The sequence below is a fragment of the Ambystoma mexicanum genome, chromosome 7q, assembly GCF_040938575.1.
Source record: "Ambystoma mexicanum isolate Mex_15411 chromosome 7q, UKY_AmexF1_1, whole genome shotgun sequence".
Classification (NCBI taxonomy): Eukaryota; Metazoa; Chordata; class Amphibia; order Caudata; family Ambystomatidae; genus Ambystoma; species Ambystoma mexicanum.
Window position 1 is genome coordinate 631,446,889 of NC_090941.1, and position 26,624 is coordinate 631,473,512.

General features: G+C 47.2%; 1 protein-coding gene across 7 annotated transcripts in view; it reads right to left on the minus strand.

Annotated features, from left to right (window-relative positions):
- Nucleotides 1-26,624, minus strand: part of FRY (FRY microtubule binding protein) — a 1,191,674-nt gene that overhangs the window by 113,494 nt on the left and 1,051,556 nt on the right. For 6 of the 7 annotated variants that reach the window (XM_069639761.1, XM_069639760.1, XM_069639764.1 and 3 more), the window contains exon 56: nt 24,365-24,514. The exons of the other annotated variant lie outside the window; for it this stretch is intronic. In XM_069639761.1, coding sequence (XP_069495862.1) covers nt 24,365-24,514 — 150 coding nt within the window. The remainder of the gene's footprint in view (nt 1-24,364; nt 24,515-26,624) is intronic. 7 annotated transcript variants of the gene reach the window in all.

Here is a 26,624-nt window from a genome sequence, read left to right on the forward strand (position 1 = left end):
AGTATTTGCAGCAGCAGGGTTGGATGCCTTGATGAAGGACTACTCCGGAGAACATAGAGCGCTAAAAATGATCCCTCACTACTTGATGTTTCCTAGCCCATTATACAGAGGTATTTTATGAGCGTACGTCTTAACCTCTATCCAACCAAAGAGATCCTGGTTGCACTGAGACAAATGGCCAAACAGTTGAATACCTGTAGGTTTTGTGCAAAAGAAGGGGGACCAGAAACGCTGAAGCACTTGGTAACATGTGAAGGGTTTACAGCTCGTCGAACGTACTGTTTGGGAGCATTTACTGACAACACAAGTACTCCATCAGTGGATGATTGGTGGAAGGTGGATTTTAATAGGTAAAAACCACTCATTGGTGTTTGTTGTGGTGACATTTTTAAACAAATCGTTCAGAGAGGAATATATGCGAGTTAAGATCAGAGGACGATCCGGGAGGCTGCATTGTTGCAGACGAAAGGGGAAATGTAACTTTTTTTCTATCTCAGGATTTGAATAAGCTAGGATCCAAAATGCTGTGGAAAGACGGAATATTTTTAAAGGTTTGAAATGAACTAAAAAAGAAAATATGAAAACGTGTGGCATTCTTCATTTTAGAGCTACGGTGGCTTCAGGCCCCTTGTCTTGTCCAATCATTAACCCGTACATACTTTTATATTGGTGCATTGCGATTATGGGACTACCTTATATGCATGATTTCCCGTATGCCAGATTGGTAGATTTCATTTTATGTATACTTTCTGGCCTTCCCAGAATCTGCACAGGCACCGTGTGATCTTCTGAGTCTCATTCAAAATAAACAGGACTGCAAAAAATGCTCTAAAATGTTCAGGGCTTTATTCACATGCAGAGTTCATCAACTAAAAGGCTGAAGGGTGCTTGCTACCTCCGATGCCAGAATCAGTCTGCCTATTGTCCCACTGTACAGCCAGCTACTGCAGTGGAGCGGCAGTATGTTTAAATCATTTTTATTTTATTTATTTCTCAAATCCACATGTTGCAGTTATGAATAATGCACATAACTCTGCTGTTCACATTGTTCCATATGCGTGGTCTTTGTGATTTGTGATTGTTTTGTATAGCTCAAATAACAACCAATACTAAACGTTTAAGTTATCCCCCCGGGGGGCATTGTTGCGCGGCTTGTGTAATGGCCGCAGCCTGAGAGTGCTCTGGCACAGGCTTTAACATATGGTGTAATATCCTGCGGTGCTGCTCCATATCATCTGGCGGAAAGCTAGGCGCACCGTGCCTGAACCTTGGCGGCACAAGGGGATCCAGGTTTGTGCCTCCAGGACCGAATGGATCGCCGGAACCTGTCCTGCTCCCTGTGGGGCCCTGCGACGCGCAACCTGGCAGGCCACCCCTCCCCCACAACGGCTGAATCTCACTGCAGTCCGCGGCCCTCACGCGGATGTCTGGAGCGGCCTCCCCCGCCACCGCCCTGCACTCCTTAATCAATACCCACGGTCAAGTGGAGCGACCTTTCATCCCGTGGTTCTTGAGAACCCTCAGACACCCGGCCCCTCTGCCCCCGACAGCCCGACACAGGGCGGATTCGGGAACCTGAGCGCCTGGGCGCAGTCCCGCCTGGAGACAGCATCGCGGGCCCCCCTGCTCAGCCAACTTGCCACATCTTCCACGACTCGCTTGGCCTTTCCAGCGGGGTTGCCCCGACACTGACCGCCTTCATGGTTTGAGGGGGAACCCCCTCCTCATGTGTGACTGTAGCTCCATCCCCACCCACTCCCCCGAAGGACCTCACTTTACTGCATGCCCTTGGCTCCTGGCGGCTTCCCTGTTGAGCAATGTAGCTCACTCCCCTGTCTCCCCGCGGCCCCCGAGGGGAGCTGCGGCATCATCAGCATAACTATACGGTGAGTCGAGGGGCCGGGGGTGTGTGACTGGCAGCTGCTGCTCTTCCCCACTACTGGGAGTGATTTTTCATTGTAAAACCCTTTGGGCATCAGTCATCCCTACCCCGTGGTCTAGGGTAGACTCCACGTACGTCGTGGCACGGGGCCTCAGTTGTGTCAACTCCTGTGTAACTTCCCCCTGGTCAACTAATCATCCAGATTCTTATTACAGTCAACCCCTGCTGGATTCTTCTGTGTGGGCCCCTCTGGCGGGACCGGCCGTGCTCTTCCGCTCCTCCGTGTGCATATGGGCGCTGCCCCCTACAGCACAGCAAGGGTGACTGGGGGGGGACTGGGAGTGCTCAGCTCCCAACCCTGAGCCAGTCCCAGGAATCTGTAAGGCATAGGGGCTGCCTTCGAGCCACTCAACAGGACTACAACACTGGCCTCTCAGCTGTCCCCTCTGGGTATCTTTAATGCATCGCACTACTTGCTCAGGGGCAATCTTCACACCAGCTGGACCTACATTGGCTCCCCCTTCATCCGTGAGCGCTCACTCCTCCTCCTGGGGCCCAACCTAACACTATATACCGCAACCCTCTTCCTTACCACTTGTCTATTCAGCTCAGTCACTCGGAAGCCTCCACCTACACAAACCTTCCTGGCCGCCTCCTGGGGAACCCTGAGATACCCCCTCCCACAACTTGCTGCCCCCACAGGCACTGCTACTTACCTACCAACGCACCCAGAGAAGATCCTAGTAATGGGTAACCCAAAGAAGCAGGCGAAGATGGATCAATATGCCAGATCTGACCCATCACAGCAGGAGGAGCCCTGCCCCTCCCAGCTCGACATATCGGCGCTCAACCAAACTTTGTTAGAATTAAAAAATAGTACGGACAGCTTGGGAGCCAAAATTGATGCACTAACATGTAAAGTGGACGTATCTGCGGTTCAAACTGAAAAACTATGCAGGAGGATATCGGAGGCGGAGCCTCAGATTGGGGACGGAGAGGAAAATAATCATCAAGCTTCAACGGGATGTGGCGTCCCTTCAACAGACGGTCAAAAAAGTGGTTGCGAAGAATGATGACTTAGAGGGACGCTCCAGAAGAAAAAATTAAAGGGATGGTCTAGTAAAAATTTTTATTTAAAAAATAGATAGGCAATATAAAAAAAAATACTAGCATTCTCCGTTTTAAAACTTCCTATGTAAAATTTTGAGCTATTCAAGCTCAAAATTCGCAAAAGCAAGCACATGGGCGCATCCATTTTGTGAAATGGAGGCCCTCCTGTGCTGGCTTTTGCTTTTGCGGCACTAATGAAGGAAAAACCAGACAGCTGTAGTAAACAAAGGCTACCGCTGGGTGGCTTTCCCTTCATTAGTGCTGTAGGCGGAGGACGGGGACCGGAGACCAGAGCAGGAAAGCTGCAGCTGAATCTCGGTAAGTGCTATTTATTTATTTTTTTAAAATAAGCACTAGCTGCGATTTCTTTTCTAAGTTTTCCGGGCTGGAGGAGCCCGGAAAACTTAGAAATAAAACTGCAGCTTTAAAAACGTTGTATTTATGTTTGCGGTCGCTTTTGAAGCGACCGCAAACATAAATACAACGTTATTGTGTTGGAAAACGCTGCGGTTTTTCTTTCCAAGTTTCTCAGGCTCCTCCGACTCGGAGGAGCCTGAGAAACTTGGAAAGAAAAACCGCAGCGTTTTCCAACACAACCGCGTGTGTTTCTGCCTGCTGTGGCTATCACTTTGGGTCTCCGGTGCACCGGCGACCCAAAGTGAAAGCCACAGCAGGCAGAAACACACGCGGTTATGTTAACATGCCGCGTACTGTTTCTACCTGCAGCTGATTTCCCATTTGGGGCTCTCGGGCTCCCCGTGGGGAGCCCGAGAGACCCAAATGGGAAATGCTAAATGCTGCGTTGTCTGCCTAAATCTGCTTTCCCATTTGGGGCTCTCTGGCTCCCTGTTCGGAGCCCGAGAGCCCCAAATGGGAAAGCAGATTCAGGCAGAAACAACGCGGTTGTTTTCCGCAATGCCGCGTTTTCTGCCTGAATCTGCTTTACCATTTGGGGCTCTCGGGGTCCCCATTCGGAGCCCGAGAGCCCCAAATGGGAAAGCAGATTCAGGCAGAAACAACGCGGTTGTTTTCCGCAATGCCGCGTAGTGTTTCTACCTGCAGCTGATTTCCCATTTGGGTCTCTCGGGCTCCCCGTGGGGAGCCCGAGAGACCCAAATGGGAAATGCTAAATGCTGCGTTGTCTGCCTAAATCTGCTTTCCCATTTGGGGCTCTCGGGCTCCCCGTTCGGAGCCCGAGAGCCCCAAATGGTAAAGCAGATTCAGGCAGAAACAACGCGGTTGTGTTGGAAAACGCTGCGGTTTTTCTTTACTACAGCTGTCTGGCTTTTCCTTCATTAGTGCAGCAAAAGCAAAAGCCAGCACAGGAGGGCCTCCATTTCACAAAATGGATGCGCCCATGTGCTTGCTTTTGCGAATTTTGAGCTTGAATAGCTCAAAATTTTACATAGGAAGTTTTAAAACGGAGAATGCTAGTATTTTTTTTTTTAGGTTGCCTATCTATTTTTTAAATAAAAATTTTTACTAGACCATCCCTTTAAGGATAACTGGGGTCGCCGAGTCCATTCCCATCGATAACATGGAACTCTTCATGGAAAAGTTGCTTAAAGAGGTCCTTGACGACCCCCCCATTTCGGATTTGTTCATAGTGGAGCAGGCCCATCGCTCTCTCGCGACCAGGCCTCAGCCACGGGCCCCGAAGAGAGCCATCATCGCCTGTATATTTAATTACCAGGACTGGGACATTTTGGTCGAGCAGCAAGAGAAAAAAAGACCCTGCGGTGAGGCTCGGCAACAATAAGAGACTTTTCCCAGACTTCAGCCAACAGGTTCAAGACCTGAAGAAACCCTTCAAATCAGCGAGAAACATCCTGAGGAAGAAAGACATTTGCTATTCGATGATGTACCCCGCCAGACTCAGTGTTTTCTATGAGGGGAAAATTCTATTCTTCACCTTACCGGAATCTGCTTAACGATTCGCTTTGGAGGCTCCGGACCCGGGGTCCTCCCCCCGCCGCGCATCCTGAACCGTCCAGGACGGCTCTGACCCCCTTTCACGGCCGCAGTCTGGTTGCAGTTCCCTTGTGCCTGCACTCGCTCTGCACCGTCTGGAGCAATAACTATGTTTGGTAACATTGATATTAAAGTTCAAATTCAGTGATTGAGCCTCTCGCCACTGAGAGACACGGCGACCGCCAGCACCCCCCTACGCCCAGCGGCACCTGATTGTGTTATAGTTTAATGGTTGGAGTTCGGCGGGTGGGGGGTCGGATACACTGGCGGGTAGGTTGGAGTTTCTGGCGTGGGTGGGGGGAGGGTGTGGGTACTTGCAGTTTTGCACTAGTTGGTGTTTTTAGTTTAGGCAGGGGGGATCGGAGGGGAACTTCTTCCAGGACCCAGAGACCCACTGCACTCTTAACAGTCACTAAGCACTTAAAATGCCCTATAGTCCAGAGGTTAGGCTGCCCATTGCACACTTAGCTTACACGAAGCGCCTAAAAGGCCTTAGGCGAGATGGATCACTCACGTTTCAACTATTAGGTAATGCCCACTTTCTATACACAACGTGACACTCTCTCAGGGGGCAACCGCCCCCACAAACACAATCATTACCCTTATCACATGGAATATCCTGGGTCTCACTAATGGTAAAAAGACGCGCCTAATCTCTAATTACATGAGGAATCATCATGCAAATGTTCTTTACATGCAGGAAACCCACCTGGGAAAGGAACATAAGCTCCCAGCCCTTGCTGGCTGGGGCATCCATAGGTACGGCTTATCACACAATACTCAGTCACGGGGTGTCGCAAAATATATCCACCGTTCACTGGAATTCAAATTACACAAACAGGTATTTCCATCGTGCTCTGAACACCTACGCACTGTTCCAGGGTACGAGGTCATTTGGGCGGGTGATTTCAATCTTGCTCTATCATTGTCATTGGACAGGTCCACCACGACACAGACGTCCCTCCCCGGGCAGCCCAAACATGGAAATCCATTGCTACTGACTACAGCCTGGTTGATATTTGGTGCCTGCTCCATCCCGACAATCGTGAGTACACTTTTCATTCGAGTGTGCACTCCATCCACTTGTCTTCGGAGCTGGCCCGGACATCCAGCTGTGCAGAGATCCTTCCCCGTTCTCTCTCTGACCACTCCCTGGTATTGGTACAGTTCACCGGTCCGATCACTCCCCCTGGGCAGCCGCGATGGAGGTTCCGAGCCCGGGCATTGGAAGATGTAACTTTCCGTGAAGATATACGTCTGGCCATCTCCGAATTATTTTCAACTAAATATGGAATCTGTTCCGGACCCTGGTATAGTTTGGGTAACGTTTAAGGTGTATATTCGGGGCTGGTGTATATCACAAGAGGGCGGGGTCCTCAAAAGTATCTGTAGAGCTATGGCCTCCAAAGAAAAAGATATAAAAAACATGGAGCTTCGGCAGACCCAGCAGGACTCCCCAAAACTCCAATCTACTCTGTCGGCCATGCGCCATGAGCTACACTCGCTAATGGATGAGGAAAGATTTCTTGGTGACCTGGTCGCAGCCTCCAGATATGGGGGGGCCCCCCCCCCCCCCGAGTAGGGCTCTGGCCTGGGCCATCAGGCAGGAACGCCACCTCGACCCCATAATAGAACGAGACCCCTGAGGGGGAGTCCACTAGGGACTCGGGGAGAATAAACGCAGCGTTCCAACAATATTATGAGACGTTATATATGTCCAAGTGCACAGGGGGCCACGACTCCATTGTCTCTTCTCTAGCCAGGATTGCCCTGGGATAGCTGGAACCGGAGTTTGCAGCCCTTCTCAATAATCCCCCTACGGATGATGAGTTCCTTAAGGTGATACACTCACTCCCAAATGTTAAGGCCCCCGGAACAGATGGTATAACGGCCGAGCTATACAAAGCCTTCCTGACCCTACTCATTCCTCATTTACGCAGCATGTATGAAGCGGCTATCACCTCGGGGGTCCTCCCAGAGTCCACCAGGATGGCTCTGGGGACGGTATTGCTTAAACCTAATAAGGACCCTAAGAGGTGTCCGTCATATCGTCCCCTATCACTGGTAAATACCGATAATAAGATCCTAGTGAAGCTTCTCGCTGACAGGCTCCTGCCTCATATGCCCGCTCTGGTCCTCGCAGACCAGGCAGGTTTCATACCGGGTCGCTCAACACAGAACAACCTTCAGAGACTATTCACCTTGATGCATAATATAAATCCTGAGATCCCGATAGCCGTGGCAGCCTTGGACGCTGAAAAGGCGTTCGATTCTGTCGAATGGCCTTTTCTGTTCGAGGTTCTGTGGCGTTCATGGGTGGGCACCTCTTTCTTACACTGGATCAGGCTACTCTACACAGCCCCACGCGCTTTGGTCTACACGCATGGTATCCAATCAGCAGCTATTCATCCCACCCGGGGCACCAGGCAGGGCTGCCCCTTCTCGCCCATCCTATTTGCCTTAGCGATCGAGCTAATCGCCTGTGCACTGAGGGAATTTCATGCTCACCGGGGGGTAACCATTCGCTCACACACAATCGTGTCATTATACGCGGACAATGTGTTATTAAAAAGCCCAGAACAACCTAAACCCGGTGATGGAGGAAATCACTGAATTCAGTGCCCAATCTAGTCTACAGATAAATTGGTCCAAGTCTGAAATACTCCCGCTTACCCCTGGGGTCTCCCCACAGGACATTGATGACGCCTTTGCCTGGTGCCCACGGGGGATCCGGTATTTGGGAATTCTGGTGTCTACGTCCCCAGCCCGATTATACGAGGAGAACTATGTTGCAGCCCTACAGTACTTGGAGCACAGAGTAGACACGTGGGTCCGCCTCCCTATCTCACAGGCGGCCCGTATCTCTTTATCCAAGATGGTCATTCTGCCGAAGTTACTGTATATCTTCAATAACGTCCCGATATGGCCCCCCATGACCTACTGGAATTGTTTAAAGAGCATGATGATCCAACTGATGTGGGCTGGGAAGTCACCTTGCATCTCACTGCACCCAATGTCTCTCCCCTGTCCTCAGGGGGGCTTGGACGTTCCTGATTTTCTCCTGTATTATCTAGTGGCCCAGGTCCAATATGCAGTTTGGTGCTGGTCCCCCACAAGTAATCTTCCTCACTTGCGCCTGGACAAGACCATCGCCAAACCCGATGACCTTAGGGGTCTCCTCTGTGCTGCCCGGGAGCGTCACGTGCGGGCAGAAGTACAACCCTTAGAGATCACCCTGAGGGCATGGGACTGCCTGGCGGATAAAGTGGGCTTGGGCCGTTGGTACCATCCATGGCTATATAGAACATTTGCGGTATCCCCCTTACGCATGAGTCAATATTCATACAACACTTTACTAACCTTCATATCTACACACTAGGTGATATCGCACCCGGGGGATAAGTTAACATCATGGGAAGAACTCAAAACCAGGGGCACATGGTCCCCAATCACACTACTCTTATACTATCGACTCCGGGAGGCCTTGAAAACCAGATGGCCTGATTTCCCAAGTGCACCACACACATCCGCATTGCTGACGTACATAACGCTGACATCCACCAAGAAATTGATTTCTTCCCTATATGGCCTGACCAGGACACTAGGACCCATACCCCCGGCCCCATATAGAGATAAGTGGGAGAGCAACATGAAGAGGTCACTCTCAGACGACCAGTGGGGCCTAATTCAGAAGCAGACTAAAATGATATCTATCAATAACAGATTCCGCCTCATACACTTTAAAATCCTGCATCAAGTATATTACTCTACGCTGGGGCGTGGCTACAGAGCCATGTAGGTAGACGTGTTTCCAGAGGAGCTCCGGCTGTTGCAACATTGATCCGTAATTAAAGTGCAAATGCAGAAGCCTGCATGAATGAAAATACAGGAGCAGGCACATAAATGCATGGAGCCCCTTCCAAGAACGCCAGAAACCTACAGAACGCAGCGGTGTTGCTGCACTGAAGATTGTTGCGATCACAGTGGCCGGCAATGTCCGGACCTAAAACGGAGGACATCTAGAGAGAACAAAGGGGTCTGACGAGAACAAACAGTTTCGGGCCCGCGACGTGGAGAAACGGGGCAGGAAGAGGAGCAGAGCAGTGAAAGCACGGACGAGATCCTAACATGAAGCGTGGGCTCGCGGCTGTGTAATAACTTGAAAACTATGAGCGGTATCGAGCAGAGTAGAGAACGTGCAGTGGTGTGCCTGGAGATCCGGCTGCTCGCTTGACCCCACCAGTAAACACCGACACAGCCCGCAACGTGCTGCAACCAGCACAGCGCTCACACGGGTTGCCGCTTGCCTGGCAGACGGAGCGTGCAGCGCCTCCAGCCCACTTTCAGAGGCAGCCGGAGAAGACTCAGCCAGGCGACGAACATCTAATGGGTGAACGGAGCGCTCGGCGAGCGCAATAAATAAGAATCAGGAGCCGGGACGGGCGAGGCGGATGAGATGGTGTGCAACATTGTATCAGTAACTCAGTTTGCAGGAGGGACGGACGGTGGGTCCCACACTTTAAACCGTCGGAAGCCGCACCAGAAAAGAAGCGGTATGGAGAACAAGTAAGTGGCGAAAAGACATTAAGTGGTATAACGGCCATGTCGGGCTGACACTGCCAGTTCACTCCAGCAGCGGAGACAAACGGATCAGTGGGGAGACCCACAATGGCAATCATAGAAGGAGCAATATAAGACACAGAGCCGGATAGCCTAATGAAATAAGACCCATAGTGCCTCATGTGGATGGCCTGACAGCACTGGAGCCAGGGACACTACACCACCTAATAACACCGAGCAGCTAACAGAGTCGGTGAGAGCAAGCCACCGGACTGAACCCGGGAGCACAATACACCGCTACAAGCTGCCTGAGTGCACATTACCTGAGGTTGGCACCTACATATTAGCGGATTGGGCCCGGACAAGTAAATCATGCCGGTAAGCTCAGCAAACATGCTTTGTAGCGTAGATAAAACAATGCAAATATGGCAATCAAGACCTCACCCCGAGGGAAGCAGCAGAGGACACGCTGAAGCGCCGCGCACCTGGACACAAGCGCTGGGCGCGGACCGGGTGGCAAGCTAAGTGCACACACAAGAGGGGCAGCGGCAGGAGCGGCTTGGATAGCCTTGGCGTTACAAAGCACCGAAGTATAGCTGAAGGGGCATCGCAGGCCACTTGGAGGCATAAATCCAAATGGCAGGCCACACGAAAACCCACCACAGCACTAACAACTGGCCCATGGACCCCCCGGTTGTGCAGGGGGTGACAAGACCCACCAAGAGCCGGGACGCAAAGACAGTCAGAAATAGCAGCAGCCACGGACGTGGGAGGACAAAACCCATTTGTGAAATAGAACCACCGAAACACGAACGCTTCCACCACAGGTCCCCTTAAGCACCACAGTGGTGGACGGCCTAGCCCTGAGGTGTCTAGGATCACACTCTCGGCAACACCAAGATGGCGAACAAACAGGCCAAGGCAAAGGGCAAACAACCTACACTGGAAGACTACGCGAGGACACCGCAAATGGCAGAAGGAGCCAAGAACAAGGAGAAGACCCCCGCACTAGAAACTGGTACAGCAAGCAAAGACCAACAGATCCTGGAAGCGATTGTGGACCTGAAACTAGCGTGGACAACTAAATTAGAATTGGCTATGGTTGAAATAAAGGCGGCACTGGAACTCAAAGTTGGCACTGTACAGGAAGAGGTGAATCTCCTTCCAAATTCCAATCCACTACCAAGAGCCACTCGGGCCAGCATTTTGCAAAGAAAATAATTTGGAGTCTCTAATGTTATCAAGTTGATTTTTGAGCTCTAGAAGTGCTGCTGCCATGCCCCGCCTTGAACGGAAGTCGGATTGGTGAAAGACAAGGATGTAGTTTTCTTCTAGGTAGTCTTGGATCTGGAGGTATGCAGCACGGTCCACAATGTTTAGGATAAACAGGATAGTGGTTATGGGGCGGTAGTTGGTAGGTACGGTGGGACCAAGCGACGGTTTGAGTAGTGGAAGGATACACGCTTGCTCGAGACTGGCAGGGATTGAGCCTGAGACGAAGGAGGTGATGATGGCAGTGATGAGGAGGATGAGAGATAAGTGGGCGATACTCTCTTTTTTGTAAAGGGGGCCTGACTCTGGAGGGTGAGTACAATGGGAGAGAGAAAATAGAGTCAAAGGCTACCCTAACCCAAGGCGTGACATAGGGTCACAAAATTGCAGCGGAGCTAGGTAGATACTAGCTCGAAGGACAAAACACCTTTAGATACAAAACAATTATGAAGGAAAAAGGTTTATTTACACTAACACAAAAAAGACATATTTACAAAAAGTGCCGTGGCACTGAGAGTATGCATCATTGAGCACGTTGTAATCTGCACATTCGTGGGTTAGTAGGCAGAGTGATAGATTATTACATGTATTGCTTAGGATCACAATACGGTCATATTGTCTGGTTTCATGAGGAAGATCTTGTTATTTTCTAGGGCCTGGAGTGCGAGTCTTTCGAGGCTTCCAAAAAAAGAAGAAACTTATCCGTACAGAAACGTATGGTCTTCCTAGACAATCCGAGGTTTATGACCAAATTCAGTGGCGTCGGAAATAAATGTTCACGCAATTGGGTCATTTTAGTAATAGAGACAGCGGAAGAGGAAACCAAGACACAACAAGAACTAAAAACCCTTGAAGACCAAATCAAGAAAGATTCTGTAATTACGGACATAAAAACTCACCTGGAGAAGATTGAAGAAGAAATTAAGAAATTTCAAAAATTCACGATCGATGAAAAGTTGTGGAAACTACAAAACGACATCAAGAACTACAAAGAGGAGAAGACATATCCATACCTGGTCCCTGGCTTCTATAACCAACTGAACTTGAATACATCCAAATAATAGACAAAACCCACTGAGACAACAGAGGAAGAAACTTGTAACATTAACCAACAGCTCTAACAGCAGTGACTCAGATTCAGCAACCAGTGGACCAACCAACCCACAACAGGCCTCAAGTTTTCAAGGGAGGGGACAACGCGGCAGACCACGATATAAAGGCCAGCATCCAATGCGGACACAGCAATGGGTCCCACAACCACAGCAAACATGGTGATCCCCATTTTCAATCTTAGTGACCACATCCTGTCCTCCTGCTAAATAGATGTACTTAGTAAAGGCCTCAGCTTTATCCCTAGCACTACTGCAAACATCTTCGACACAGAAGTCGAACTAAGAAAATTCTTTCGCACTATCCGTTTACGATATTTCTTCAGGGATAGCCCAGAAAAAGAAATCCCCAAATCTACAGGACTCAAACCCGTATCCACTTTTACCCCTCTATCGTCTATGGTATGTCCGGAAATACTATCTTTTGAAAATCGTGTTCTCCTCGAGATACACAAGACTTTTGACAAGAAAATCCATTTCAAAAACAACCTCTCAGCCTCAGAAAGACTCGCACTCCAAGCCCTAGAAAATAACAAGATCTTCCTCATCAAACCAGACAATATGACCTATTGTGATCCTAAGCAATACATGTAATAATCTATCACTCTGCCTACTAACCCACGAATGTGCAGATTACAATGTGCTCAATGATGCATACTCTCAGTGCCACAGCACTTTTTGTAAATATGTATTTTTTGTGTTAGTGTAAATAAACCTTTTTCCTTGATAATTGTTTTGTATCTAAAGGTGTTTTGTCCTTCGAGCAATTGTTTTGTATCTAAAGGTGTTTTGTCCTTCGAGCTAGTATCTACCTAGCTCCGCTGCAATTTAGTGACCCTATGTCACGCCTTGGGTTAGGGTAGCCTTTGACTCTATTTTCTCTCTGCCAGTGATGAGGAGTATCAGTGCAGTCCTTTATTAGTGGTGCAGGCATGCATCGCCTTTACAGTGCAATGGTTTTAAGCCTTTGATGAGGTGGGCTACTTCTAGTTCCGATAGGGAGTGGAAGTTAAAGGGGGGATGCAGTGTGGGCTGGGGTGAAGGGTGGTTTGGTTATTTGGGTTTGTTACAAATGGTAGTATGATTTACGTTGATTGTTTCTGGTAGGGTGGAGATTTATCCTATGAGGGCATCTTGTACCTTGGCGCACCAGGCGTCATCTTTAGTGAATTTGGCAGGTGGCATGGTTGGGGTTTCAAGTTCTTGCAGGATGGAGAAGAGTTTGCGTGTGTCAGATTTAGCGTTAACAATTCTGGTGTTGTAGGAGGTGGCTTTGGTGCTATTTTTGGCCTTCTTGTACACTTTTGGCAATGGTGGTGAAGAGTTGTTTGTTGGCGTCAGATGGGGTTTTTTGCCACGCTGCTTCTGCTGCATGCTTTTTAGTGAGGGCGGCCTGGAGCTCAGAGGTGAATCACAGGTTTTTGTGTGTGGAGGGTTTGGCTTTGCGCTGTTTAAGAGGGACTAGTATATTTACTGTGCTGGGGAGACCATGCTATTGAATTGTTCTTTAAGGGTGGTGGGGTCAATAATAAGATCTGAGATGTGCCGATTGTTGGTGAGCAGTTGGAGGAGGCGGTCTTTGGTGAGATTTTGGGTGCAGCAAGTTGGGGCTGAAGACAGGGTGGCAGTGGTGTATGTGGGGCGTTTGATGGTGGGGATGGAGACACTTATGATAGGAGGGTCAGACCAGGAGCATGGTGTGTTGGAAAGGATTGAAGTGTCACAGTTTATGTCTGCAATCCAGTCTAGTGTGCGTCCTAAGATGTGGGTCGGGGCTGATATATGTTGAGTGAAGCCAAGATTACTAAAGGCATTGGCTAGGGAGGTTGCGTTTATATCTGCAGTGTTGTTGAATCCCAAGTTGAGATCCCCTAGAAGCAGGATTTTGGTGTTTGGCTTGAGATCAGTGGTGAGGAGTTATAGGAGGTTCTCCTCAAAGGAGAAGGAGGGACCTGGTGGACGAGAGATGAGGTGTAGTGTGATGGTAGCAGTGGGGGATAGCGTGAACAGTAAGTTGCAGCTGGGCGGTGGGGTGGAGTTGATGGCTCTGATGGGGGAGTTTTTTTTTTTTTTATAAATCAGGGCCACTCCACCACCTCTGCTGTTAATTTTGTTGCTACTGAGGATGGTGTAGCCTGGGGGGATTGCGATCATTAGGGCAGGTGCGGCTGCAGCGTGGAGCCAGGTTTACAAGATGGTGAGTATACCTAGATCGTTGGTAGAGATGAGGTTGAGGATGTCTGGGGCGTGGCCAAGGATTGACCTAGTGATAATCCTGGTGCATTTTAGTGGTGTAGTGTAGGGGTGGACTGTGTAATTTGCATGGGCTATGGGTGGTAGAGTGAGCTCATGTTGGGTGGGTGCAGGGCTGAGGTGGGTGGGGGGGTTTGGCCATTGTTGGCATTTGCCGCGAGGGTCTGTGAACATAGGAATCGGTTTCTGATGAATGATTGAGGGTGGGAAGCTAGGTATTGATGGCGTCGTAGTGCAAATAGCGAGAAGGTTGAGCCTGGCGAGGCCTATGCAGGGTGTTTGGGTTGGCTGTGGTTTACTGGAGCAGGGCACTAGGATAGGTTTGATTTTGGCATGCATGGGAGCCGACTGACTGTGGTGCTCAGATGAGCATGGGTTCTGGTGGGGAATAAGTGCCGGAAGGAATCTGGTGGGGGGGGGGGAATTGTTGTGTAATGGGGTTGGTGTCTGGGAGGAAGCAGATGGCAGGGGGGTTAGGGGCAGTCAGCACGTACCTGTTATCTTGGGTCTGGAGGGGCGTAGGGGCATCCTTGCTCAGACAGGTGATGCAGGCCTTAGAAGAGGGCTTTGGCAAGAGGCTGGCTTCACCTGCCGGTGTTGATTTGGGACTGGGTTAATCCGGTTGGAGTCCAATCAGAAGGATCAAACGAGGTAGGGATCTGTGCAGCTGCACTGCGATGCTGCCGTATGGTGTGCAGCGGTTGGGTGGCCATGTTGGAATGGAGTGGGTGCTCTGACGTAGTATGGGACAGCCCCGAGCTGGGTGTCCCTGAGGGATGCTGGTACCGGGAGATGAAGTGCCTTTCTGGAGAGCTGTAGTAGGGAAGATGCTCTCTGTGTCGGGGTGTGTGCTGGAATAGATGCCCAGACAGGTGATGCAGGCCTTAGAAGAGGGCCTTGCAGGAGTCCAGCTTTGCCTGCCGGTGTTGATTTGGGACCGGGTTAGTCCAGTCAGGGATCCAATCAGAATGATCCGATGAGGCAGGGAGCAGTGCAGTTGGACTGCTGTACTGCAATGTGGCCGGATGGTGTACGGCGGTGCTGCAAGAACATTTAACATTTGTGTGGTGTTTAATTTTCTTTTTAATGATTTTATTAGAAAATAAAAACGCCAATGACCTTGCTGAACTGTTAATATTGCTGCTGCATCTCAGGATTTTTAAGAGAGGCCTGTGCTCAACAGTCCTCTATTGAATGCTGTTCCAAGAATTTTTTTGAATATGTCTTTGATGTACGATCTAAGTGTTGCTCTGCTTGGAAATTGCTAATCCTATAAATGTTTCACTGAGATAAGTGTCTTTCCTTTTTTTTGCATTTTAAAAGGAAATATTGTTTGGTGTCGTGTGTCTCCTCGTTTCTTTTCAGGGGTTTATGGAAAATAATGAATCTTGGCAGTGCCTAATTGATGTTAAGACAACAATTTTACAGTTCAGGGCGTGACTTTGCCTTACACGACTACGGTATAGGAATCATTTATGATTGGTATGGATAATTGTTTCTGTCCAAGAGAAGTCCTTTTGTTCTCTCTTCAGGTGTCAACCTGGGTGTGGTACCAGCATCTGTAAATAGTGTGGACAGCATGGCATTTGTGTAGGCATGTTACCTCATGCCATGGAGGGTTGAGCTTGCATCCTGTATTCTTTGGGCCATGTTCTTTGGAGAACATCTGTAGGCTATGAGAAAGCAGGCATTTGAAGGAGAGCTGGAGTTATTTGTACCCAATATGCTGGATGTTTCTTGTGCTTAACTGTTCCAGTATGGCTGAGCACTGTGCAGTGTTGGGATGGAGGTGTGTAACAACTCTTTTGTTCTTTATTATACAGACGTATTACCAATGGATTCCAGAGGTCGTCTCCCCAAACTCACACTTCAGAGCAGTACATATCTTTCCCCCTTTTGGAGACAAATTCCAGTCAACATCCTTGCTTAATTAGTTTGCTGTCTTGAGCTTTGCTGACTTTGAGAAAGGGCAGCTCCTTTCTTCAAAGATCAAGGGTGGTGGCAAAACCAGAGTGTCTAGACCCTTAGTATGTTGATAAATAATGCTGCAATCTGCATATGGTTCCTTTTATGGAGTGACGAGAAAGTGTTGAAATACTGTGTAGATGAGCAGGATCAATGGAAGCATGTAATTGCAGAGCATTTGACTATGTACTGGAGGTTCCTGATTTTGAACATATTTGATGTCACTGCCTACATGCTTGCAGTTGTGAGACTGTACCACATGTCTTTCACTTTCTTTTGTAAAAATGATTCTTTTAGGTTTTCAGAATGGATAACCTGTAACGTTATGATGCCATTTGTGGGTTGGAACCTTGATTGTATTGTAATTTTCTGAGTAAGTATCCTTCCCCCTTAGTCTTATTTGCAGGATTTTCCAATCCCAAACCCTGCTGTACTGGGTTGTTTGTGGTACATTCCCATAACTGGGGGTTGGTATGGGTTCATGTTTATGGGGTTCCATTAGGATTCTAGTCTTTGTGGAAGGTGCATTATACTCCCCCCAACTCTTTCGACTTTTTTCTTCCAATACAACCTGCTTCCCTTCACCATCCCACAGCAATGCTTTGGTCCAAGGGAAGGTGTACTCTACTTTATGGGTCACTGAGGAGTCTGATCACTGCCTGATAATATTGGCACATGCTGAGTCTTATTAGCGTTTTTGCAGACAAGCGTTTCTGCTAATTGGGATCAGAGTCCTCATACTTTGAAACAATTGTAGCCTGAGTGAAAGAGTGACCGTGGGCCTCTGTTGAGCTCTTTCTTTGGTTTATTTCTTGATCAATGGACTGTTGAGAGTGTAACTGTGGACCCTGGGTATTTGAGGTTGGGTCAAGTGAAATCGGCCTAGCGGGTCATTTTCTTTGCTCTACTTACTTGTGAACAGATTCTAGAGAGAGACTGCAGACCTTAGGTCTATGAACTCTCTCTAGGTGTGCAATTGTGCAAATCCACCTTTTGTGTCATCTTTTTGTTAAGAATTGTGTGTGTCTGGATATCTGAGATTCTATAGTTGGATTTCTTTGTCTAGACTGTAAATTAAGCTAGATCTGAAATATAGTGAGGATGTATAGGATTAAATGTTCTTTATATAATCCTCACTAAATTCCCACTAAACAGGTAAACATATCTCCTGCCTTGACGAGAAATAAACAATACATTCTTAATAAAGCCCTATCTATAGACCCGCATATTCGACATAAGCGGAAGTCACCAAGGTCATGTATGGAGAAGAACGTGGTCCTACACACTCCAGCTTCTCTCCCTTTGACTCCCCTGCAAACTCAAGAGAGCACAGAAGATATGGTGGTGCACACGATCAGCACAGATCTAGGTTTGCAGAAGGGGCGAAGACAGACAGAAACCGAGCAAAAGTAACAACATTTCTGCTACTGTATTGAAATATCTTGAGTCGCAAAATGCTACCCCACTAGCAGGTTAGAAAATAACTGACTTTTTCCTGCAGGCTGGAACGACTACAAAATTAAGACTATTGCGTTCATTAAAGACATATGGTATGAAAGGTCCGGGGAATCTGACAGACAATAGCATTCCAGAGGGGGCAGGTGTTATTGGATGCCAGGGTCCTGAAGTGGACCACAATATGACCAAAGATCAGGAGGCTATACCAGTTCTGGACCTGGGTGAGGTGATCGAGGATGCCATTGAAGACAATTGTTCCTCGATTCATTGCGAAGTACCCCCTAGTTCACCCTTCCAACTATTGTCATTATTCACCAATAGTAATTTAATGTCTGAAATAGATTCTGGGGTACCAAAGCTAAAACACCATACTTTGAGAGAGGCTGATGAACATATCAAACTATCTTCATTCTTAATTTCAGCTTTGAATTCCATACCGAGTGCCTCATCTGAGCTCTACGACAACATTAGAGATGAGGTGAAAGCTCATACTCAAATATTGAGTGAATTAAAATGTACAAATTGACATTCTTAGCAACTGAATGCTCTCTTGAAGATCCATTCCCCTCTCTCTGGAAAGAGAAATCAATTAAGAAATAACTCTAGCAATTTTCTCAGAGATTTGCAATTTACAGGAGTTGTAGAGTTAACACAGACATTACTGAACCTGCATAATATAAAACAAAGGGAGTCTCAGCTGAACAAATTCCATCATCACAGCCAGCTATTCAAACTGCTTCTACAATACTGATGCAGAACAAAATCAAATAAATGAAACTTTAAACCCTAATGGGCAATGTAGGAAACAGCACAACCTGCTAAATTCTGATACTATAATAATTGCTGAAGATAGGGTACTTGATACACACCCCATATCGGACCAAACAGATAAGGGAGAGAGTTCAGCACAAGCAATTATGAAGGAATGTTAGGCTGCCATCGATAATACACCAAAGTATCCTAGTCAAATGAATCCAGTGAATGGGAATCATTTGGACAAGATGAGTGGCAGGGTGAATGCCGCTAACGAATCAAGTGTCTACAGAGCCTAGTTGCTCAGTTACCAGTACTGCAGTTTGCTCTAATCCCCTAGGTTGAGATATAGGGGATAAATAACACATGTCTAAGCTGTTTGGGATAAAAAATGGCAGCTCAATTAAAGAAAGGAAAAATAACTGGGTATCACATTTTTATTTTATTTATTGGTTATTTATAATGTGCTTAATACCAAGAGGTTTCCAAGCACGGACCCGGGGATCGAACGTGTGTTGCTCCATGTCATCTTGCTACCAAAGCGAGCACGTTGCTCCTGAACTATCCTCCTGAGACCGAAATAGAAATAGAAGCCCGTGAAATGGATTGGTACAGGAAAACAAAGCTCAATTCCAAAATACTGAGGACGAGAAAAAGCTGTACTTTGAATTTTGCCTAAATTTGGGCCTGAATATAGAATTAAATTGCACAAATTTGCTAATGCTGTTACATGAAATTCCTGCCTTAGAACGTATTTCCACTGCAGACCTAGACCATGTTAGCTTTCCTTTTAAAGCACGTACTGACCTAGTGGAAGTACATTGGAGATCAGCCTTTGTGTTAAAAACCATATTGGAAGAAAATTGTGAATTGTTAAAATATGATTGCTTAATCTATCAAGAAAGAAAGGAAGTTAAATTCCTTTTACAAAGGAGTGATGAATCTCCCTCGAGCTCGAACATGGTTAGTGCTCGAACATGGGTAGAGCCCAGGAATTAATACTAATTAGCACCCGGCAGGGGAGAGCTAGCCAATCAGGTGGCTATGAATGTGGGCTTGAACCGCCGTTGTGCGCCCGTGTACCAAGCTGCCTGAGGGCCGGCTCCCCCGCCGCTTTTCTACCCCGACCCCTGTCCCCTTGGTTTTATTTTTAATCCCCACCCTGCCCCCAAACTTACTTTATTGCAGCTGCAGCGGTACTCTCAGCCGCACCTTCCTCTCTGCTCACAACGGCTGCCATGTCAAGGGAAGAGGGGCTCCATACAGAGCCCCGCCATCCCTTTCCACGCCGACCATGTTGGTAAAGGTTTTTCCTTCCTACAAAGGGATGCTGCATGCGTCCCGTTGTAGGTAGGAAAAACCCTTTTTTTGTTTAGCACCCTGGGTTGCCGCTTTGGTAACCTGGGGTGCTAATGTTAACGCCACAGTGATAGTGGGCACAAAGATGGTCAGGACCAGGCACATACAATTATGGAGCGCCTTGGTAAGAAAACTCATACAAATAGCCAAGGGAGCTTGATATGGTTATTACACATGTTGAAGCGCGAACTGTCAAACAGTGAGGAGAGTCATCATAGACTTTGACAAGTTGAGACTTCTGGTCTGGAACACCAGATGTATTTATTTACTATGCATTTGTTAGGCGCTTATAGAGCACATCAATTCTGTCTCAAAGTGCCCACAGGGCAACAGGGAGGGAACATGAAATAGAAAACAGTGAATACAGTGGAAGCTAAAGACGAACCTACTATGCCTTGTGAGTATTCAGAAAGTGCAAGTGCAGCGAGACGCGGGGAAGTGCTGGAATGTCCGTGCTTGTGGGTGAGCAGCAGAATGGTAAATGCTATGCGACCTGGAGCCGCATTGGGTAGAAAGTGTCGACCTATAGGATTGATGCTGGTGGGTGCCGAGGCAAGTGCTGCGAGGTAGGTAGAGGTTGGGGCGATTGATATGGGAGGCCAGGCCCCCGAGGGATACAAAAGGGCCCTGGCCATGAATCACAACGACTGAGATTAGCAGAGGGGGGAAGAAGGGCAGGAGGAGGTTAAGAGGAAAGTCTTGCGGAGCTTCCAGAATTAGAGGAAGTCCTGCTCAAAACGAAGAGGAAGGGGGAGGCTGTTCCCTAAAATGCAGCCAGCTGAAGAAAATGATTGGGCTCCGGCCCTCTGTTTAGTGAAATGCTTTACACACAGAGTTGGTGCCAGAGGACTGCAGAGGTCTAGAGGGAGAGTATTTAGTAAGTGAAAGTTGCAGGTTGCGTGGTCCAAGGCCCCAGACATCCTTGTGGATGATGCAGAGGGATTTTCATTTAATCTGTGCTGCAACCGGGAGCCAGTGAAGAGTTTTTAGGGCAGGAGAGATGCAGTGCCTTGGTTTAAGGCAAAAGACAATCTTGCTGCCCTATTCTGGATTAGCTGGAGGGGTCGTAAAGTGGAAGAAGGTAGATTGGGAAGAAGGCTATTGCAGTAGTGAAACCAAGAGACTATCAGGCAAGTGTAACATTGAGCTTCTGGGGGAAAGTGAGAAAAGTATGAATTCCTTTGAGAAGGAAGAGTTGAAAGTGGGGCTTCTAGGAAATGTCCTGAGTGTGAGGGAGGAAGGAGAGGAGTCGAAGAGGATTCCTATGTTTCTGGCTTCTGAAGAAGCAGCAGGGGGAGAGCCCATAGAGGATGGCCAGAGTGAGGCTTCAATAGTTTCATGCAAAACGATGGACAGAACTGTAATCATGATGACATTGATATAATCTTTTTCCAGGAAATGTTGCTCGCCACTAAAACATGGCACGATGGATTCACGATTATACAACAAGCAGCAATCAATCCCAACAATGGGAGGCCATAAGGGAGCCTATTAATTGCAATTAGAAACGCAGCAATAAAATTGATGTACCCAATATCAAATATTAAATGACATCCCCTTGAGGGTAAAGGTGTTGAACCAGCTCCAAGTGTTCTGTGGTATCCACTGGAAACGCATGCTTTGCCTTTTAATGCTTTATGCCCATTTATGCCTTTTCATGACTTAGTATGCCATGTTTTGCCTTGCTATAACGTGGCATCTTCATTGTTTGCACCCCTCACTAATCCACTCGCAAATTCTACTTTCCACTTTATAATACATTCACAAACTGTAGGAAAACACCAGCAAATATCTGCTGTACACACACACCATCTGAACTCTACATTTCTGTCATCAGCTTGTCATGCACAGCCCTCTCTCCAGCAACCACTGTTCCATCTCAGCTGTCCGGTAAGTCGTCATTAGGAGGAAACTGAACAGGGTATCTACACCTGGCCTCTCTTCTAGATACACATACACCAAATACCCACACTACAGTTCACCTAGAAATATATTAGCATACATCAACCATTCCTTTCAACCTGCACACATCAACACAGCAGCAAAGCAATCTTGCACTATTCCTTCTGCTCAAATTAATCAAATCTCACCCCTTTTCCTGAAGTCAACAGACCATGAAAATGGCGGCAGTGCACAAACTAAAACCCAAATGCAAAACGTTAGCTGAGCTTTGACACGTTTGTTTCTCCTGCAGTCTTCATGTTCCTTGCGGTATGTTTCTTTGCTAGCATGTGACGTATTCACTGTAGTTTCTGGGTGGGAGACAGTGTCTCCCAGTTTCTTCTTCTACCAGGTTGCTTTGCTGGTGGTCACTTTCCAGTGTAGCTTATGGGTATACCATCAATTGACCACACTCTTCCGGTTTGTAATATCATGAAAGTGTTTAATGGCCTTATTTGACATGCTTAACTTCACAGCATGTTTTTCCCCGTTGGCTATGTCTTTCCTTTCTGAAACTTCATTTGGTTTCGAGAGGACACATTCTCCTTTTCAACGTGAACAGTCATCCGCCATTTGGATTTGAGAGCATAAGTAGCAGGTTCCTGGCACCAGCAAAGGTCCAGGTTGCTGTGACTTTGGTCAAAGGGGTCTTATCTTGGTTATTTTGGACACAGTTTTTGGGCATTGCCGTTGGAGCTTGATTGCCTAGCCATCTACTGGTGCACCCCACGCTACGGCAGGTGTTGGCTTGGAGGATCTTATGGTACCTGTGTGCCTTGTCATTTAGTATTGTAATGGTACTTTGCCAGCAGGTGATCAGCATCATGTTCCTGCAACTTGGGCTGCGGTGGAAGTTTATTTATTTGGGATTGCTTGAGTCATCACTTCCATTCCGTTGGAACTGTAAACTTGCCCTAGTGTCTTAGAGGCAAGGACAATTTTGTGGAGCCAAAGAAAAACTCTATGGTTGACACTGTGCAAAGAAAAACTGTTCCTTCTTCTAGGTCTGAACTTGGAAGGCAACCAGGTCTCATCATCAAGCCATGTAAACCTTTCTCAGATTCCTCTGCACCAGCTCTCGCTCAAAAGATCTGCTCATCAGAAAAGCTGAAGGTTAAAAGGAAAGATCAAATTTTTCCAGCCCATCCAACCTCGGTTTGTAACTAGCCACCTGCCTTTTCTACCTGGCTCAGTTCCAGAGTCTTTTAGGTAAGACTTGCGATAATACTCAGTTAATTTTTCCAGACGTTTTTGCCGTGCACAGCCATATAGAATGAACTACAAGTCTACAACCATAACTCATTACCATGTACATTTGATCCTACTTGACTGGTGGTTCTACATTTTCACTTTTACATTTTCTTCCTAGATGTTGCACTACCAACACCTTGTGAAAGGTTCAAGCATTGAACCAAACTACCAAACTGTGGGTCATGGGTTCCGTAGGGAGACATGGGGCCTCATTGAAGAGTCTGGCGGTAACTCGCTGGTGCTATGTTGCCGCCAGACCCGTAACACTTTTCCGACGCCTGACTTCACGGTGCCACCGGGACATTACAAGACCCGGCGGATTGGGAAGTCAGGTGCCGAAAAATGTTGTTCACCATTCCTGTGGAGAACACAGAAGCATTGGCACCATTGCGAACGGTGCCAGTGCTTCCGTGACAAGTCTGCCTCCTGGGACCGTTGTGCCTGGCAGTTCAGACCTGCCGGGCACAACAGCCCCTGTAGGCAGACGTGTAGTGTGGCGGTCCAGAAAGGGTGCCGGTACAGTGATACCGGCACCCTTATTTTCCGGACTGCCACACTTGTAATAAGGCCCATGGCTCATCTTTGTCCATGAATGTGCATTGTCAAGTTGCAGCACAACACTATGTGCAACCCATTCGCCATTTACCCCCTAAGGGAATTTCTCACGCAAACATTAGGGCATTCAGATTAAGAATACAAATAAACCGGCAGAGAATGTTTTGTCTTAATTCTTATCATTCAAGTCCTTTTGTTTTAACTTGCCTTAAAGAGCTGGAAAATCCCAAACTGCTTGTCAGACACTGAATTATTTGAAGCAATTGGAAACAGCCTTTTGACGACCCTAGCAAGTTAACCTATTCTTTCTTGTTGGACAGTGATTAAACATTAAGAGGATTTTGCCATTGGCAGCTAAAACTAATAGGACTAAAACATGAATAAAAAGGGTTGGAAGAGTCTTTGAAGGTACTCCAATTTTTTCAGATGTAGTTTCTAGTTTCTTTAACAGTATGCTATTGCTGGAGTCCTATTTTAAGAACGGTATTGTCTTTGGCAGGTAGTATTTCCTCACTGGGTTAGCAGGAAGGTGTGATGTGCCATCACCCGGAAAAGAGTTGGCAGATTTGGAGGCAGTAAATATGGATTGCACATTACTTCAAAGCACATTATCCTGTCCACACAAGCAACGCTTCCATGTTCCGTTTTAATCCATTTCTGATTGGCTTGGTGCAACATGCTGCAGACTTCAGGAGACTTATTATAAATGTGTGAAGTGATGAATGCCAAAGGACAGACAGGAAAGCAAAGCAAGTTAGCACCGAACATGAGCCGAGGGCTTAAAAGGAAATTTGACCTAGGCAGAACGATTCAAACTCTAAACAAATAAGATAAAATCATTAATTTGGGATGCGGCACCTAACTTCAGAAACGGTTGCCTCATTTATAAAATGAGATGGTTTAGGGCTAGCAGCAACATACTCACTGTTTCAGCATCCACAAAGAGAGTAGGACACTCTGAGCAAAGTGTCAGCATCTGTGAAGTGCTCACAAACTTTGACCCTATTCCGCGAAGGCTGTCACCGAGGTACCCTGCCGCGTCACATGTCAAGAAGCAGAACCGTTTCTGAATACTCTGTGAAATGAAAAGAAATCATTCATAACTCAAGGATATTTACTCCAGCCTATGGTCTACACAATTAATCAAAGAATAGATCCAACATGGAAACCCGAACATATTTGAAGTGAGTATATGCAGTGGTGAAAAAGTCCTTTGGGGCACTTCCCCCTAGAAGGTTGATATTTTCACTAAATATTTAAGATTGAAAGAATGACCTGGGATAGCAGTTCAACAGCCACAATGTGCTTAAAATCTAATTACACATTGAACTTGAACTTTAGTTGTTCATGCAACTGTTGTCACAACACCACAAGCACAAACAACCACACTGACAAAGCCAACCACATACATACCTAAGCTTTCCGATATGATTTAAGCAAAGCTGTAGTGCTTTACTAGAGTCAGAAGATGGTGCATGAGCTCTTTTGCAAGGTTTAATTTTGCACACTATTTGTCCAATTGTTAAACCTCTCGAGCTAGGCTATCACAGGACTTCCTCCCATACTTCTCAGAAGTACAACAATTACACTTCCTTCAGCCAAAACTGTGGTAGTACTCTCACAGTATATATTTTTCCAAATCAACCCATTAAAATGTGTGTAGAAAGAAGAGATCTCACATACTTTAGCTGCTCTGCCTAAAGTACAACCACAAGGTGCGACAGGAGGATAGCTGTTGACTTCACGTTTGCTGCCAAGACCGTTGACCAAGAAAACGCATGATGGTTGTAATAATGAATTACATAATTGTCTCATGTTCCTGTTTTGCATTCTCTAAAGCTCCATATACTGCTTTCCCAAACAGCAGGCTTTCTTCTAGTGCTGTGTCCAATAGTGCTGTATGTGTCTTTGGCCTAAAGCGTGAACCCTTTAGTCAAGCTTGCCTTTTATTGATTGCTCCCTCTGCTATTAGCCTTCCTGCAGTATCTGCTGCATCGAGGGAATTTTTCCATTTTAGAAAAAAAATAATAACTTTATTTAAACAGTTGCGGCATACATCATTATTACAATGGTGGAACATAGTAATGACATCACTTGGCAGTAGGAAGCTTGACTCTCCTTCGCAGGGGGGAAAGATGAGGGGGCGGATTGAGGGGATTAGGCAGTCTTTAGGAAGAGTTTTGCCGTCTGTAGCTGGTGGGTTTGGGCTGGGTAGTCCTGCTCATAGTCCAAGATTGGTGTCCAGATGTTGGTGAAACAGTGGAGAGTGCCCTCTTTTGCTGCCATGACCTTTTCTTCCACCGTAATATCCCAAATCTTAACCCTCCAGAGTTGGAATAGCAGACCTTCTTGCGATTTCCATCTGCGGGCTATCACAATTTTTGCGGCCAGTAGGAGTTGAGTGATCAGCTTTGCAGTGGCTCTGTTGGATACATCTCCAGGAGGGGGGGGGTCCCCAGTAGTATCATCTCAGGTTCCAGGGGTAGGGCTACGTGAGTGATGGCCTCCATTGTTTTTATTACTGCCTCCCAGAAGGATCGTGTCACTGGGCAGTCCCACCACAAGTGGAGGTAGGATCTGCGAGCCCTGCATTTCCTCCAGCAGGAAGGGTTGATTGACTTCTCAAAATGACATAGGCACACGGGAGGAAAGTACCAACGGTACAGTCATTTTAGGGCACATTCTTTATTGGTTATACACCTGGAGGAGATTTTGTTCCTGGAATAGATAACCAGCCACGTTTGGTCTTCTATAGGGCGACCTAGAGCGGCTTCCCAGAGGGCCATGTATTTAGGACGGATGGATAACATATCCTCTTCTAGTAGTTTATATATCCTTGAAATGTCTCCTCCCTGAGGGCCCCCCTGCAGTTTGAGTTCTAGGGTGGCGAGTTCGCGTGTGGCCCCTTGCTTGAACGGTGGATGGGAGATCCATTGCCAGATTTGCATTTAAGAAAATCTGTCAGATTCCAGCAGGGAGAACTTTCTTTTTTTGGAACAATTTTTATAGTTTATTCAAACAAACAATACAAACCAAGCTTGCAGGATATTGGATAACATTTCCATTATATTTGTTTAAACATGTTCACTGCTCCCCTTATCCCTCCCACTGTTCCGAGCCTACTACTTCTCACATTCTGTTCCTGCTTCATATAATAGGGTCTCCCCTTCTACAGGTTCCGTTGG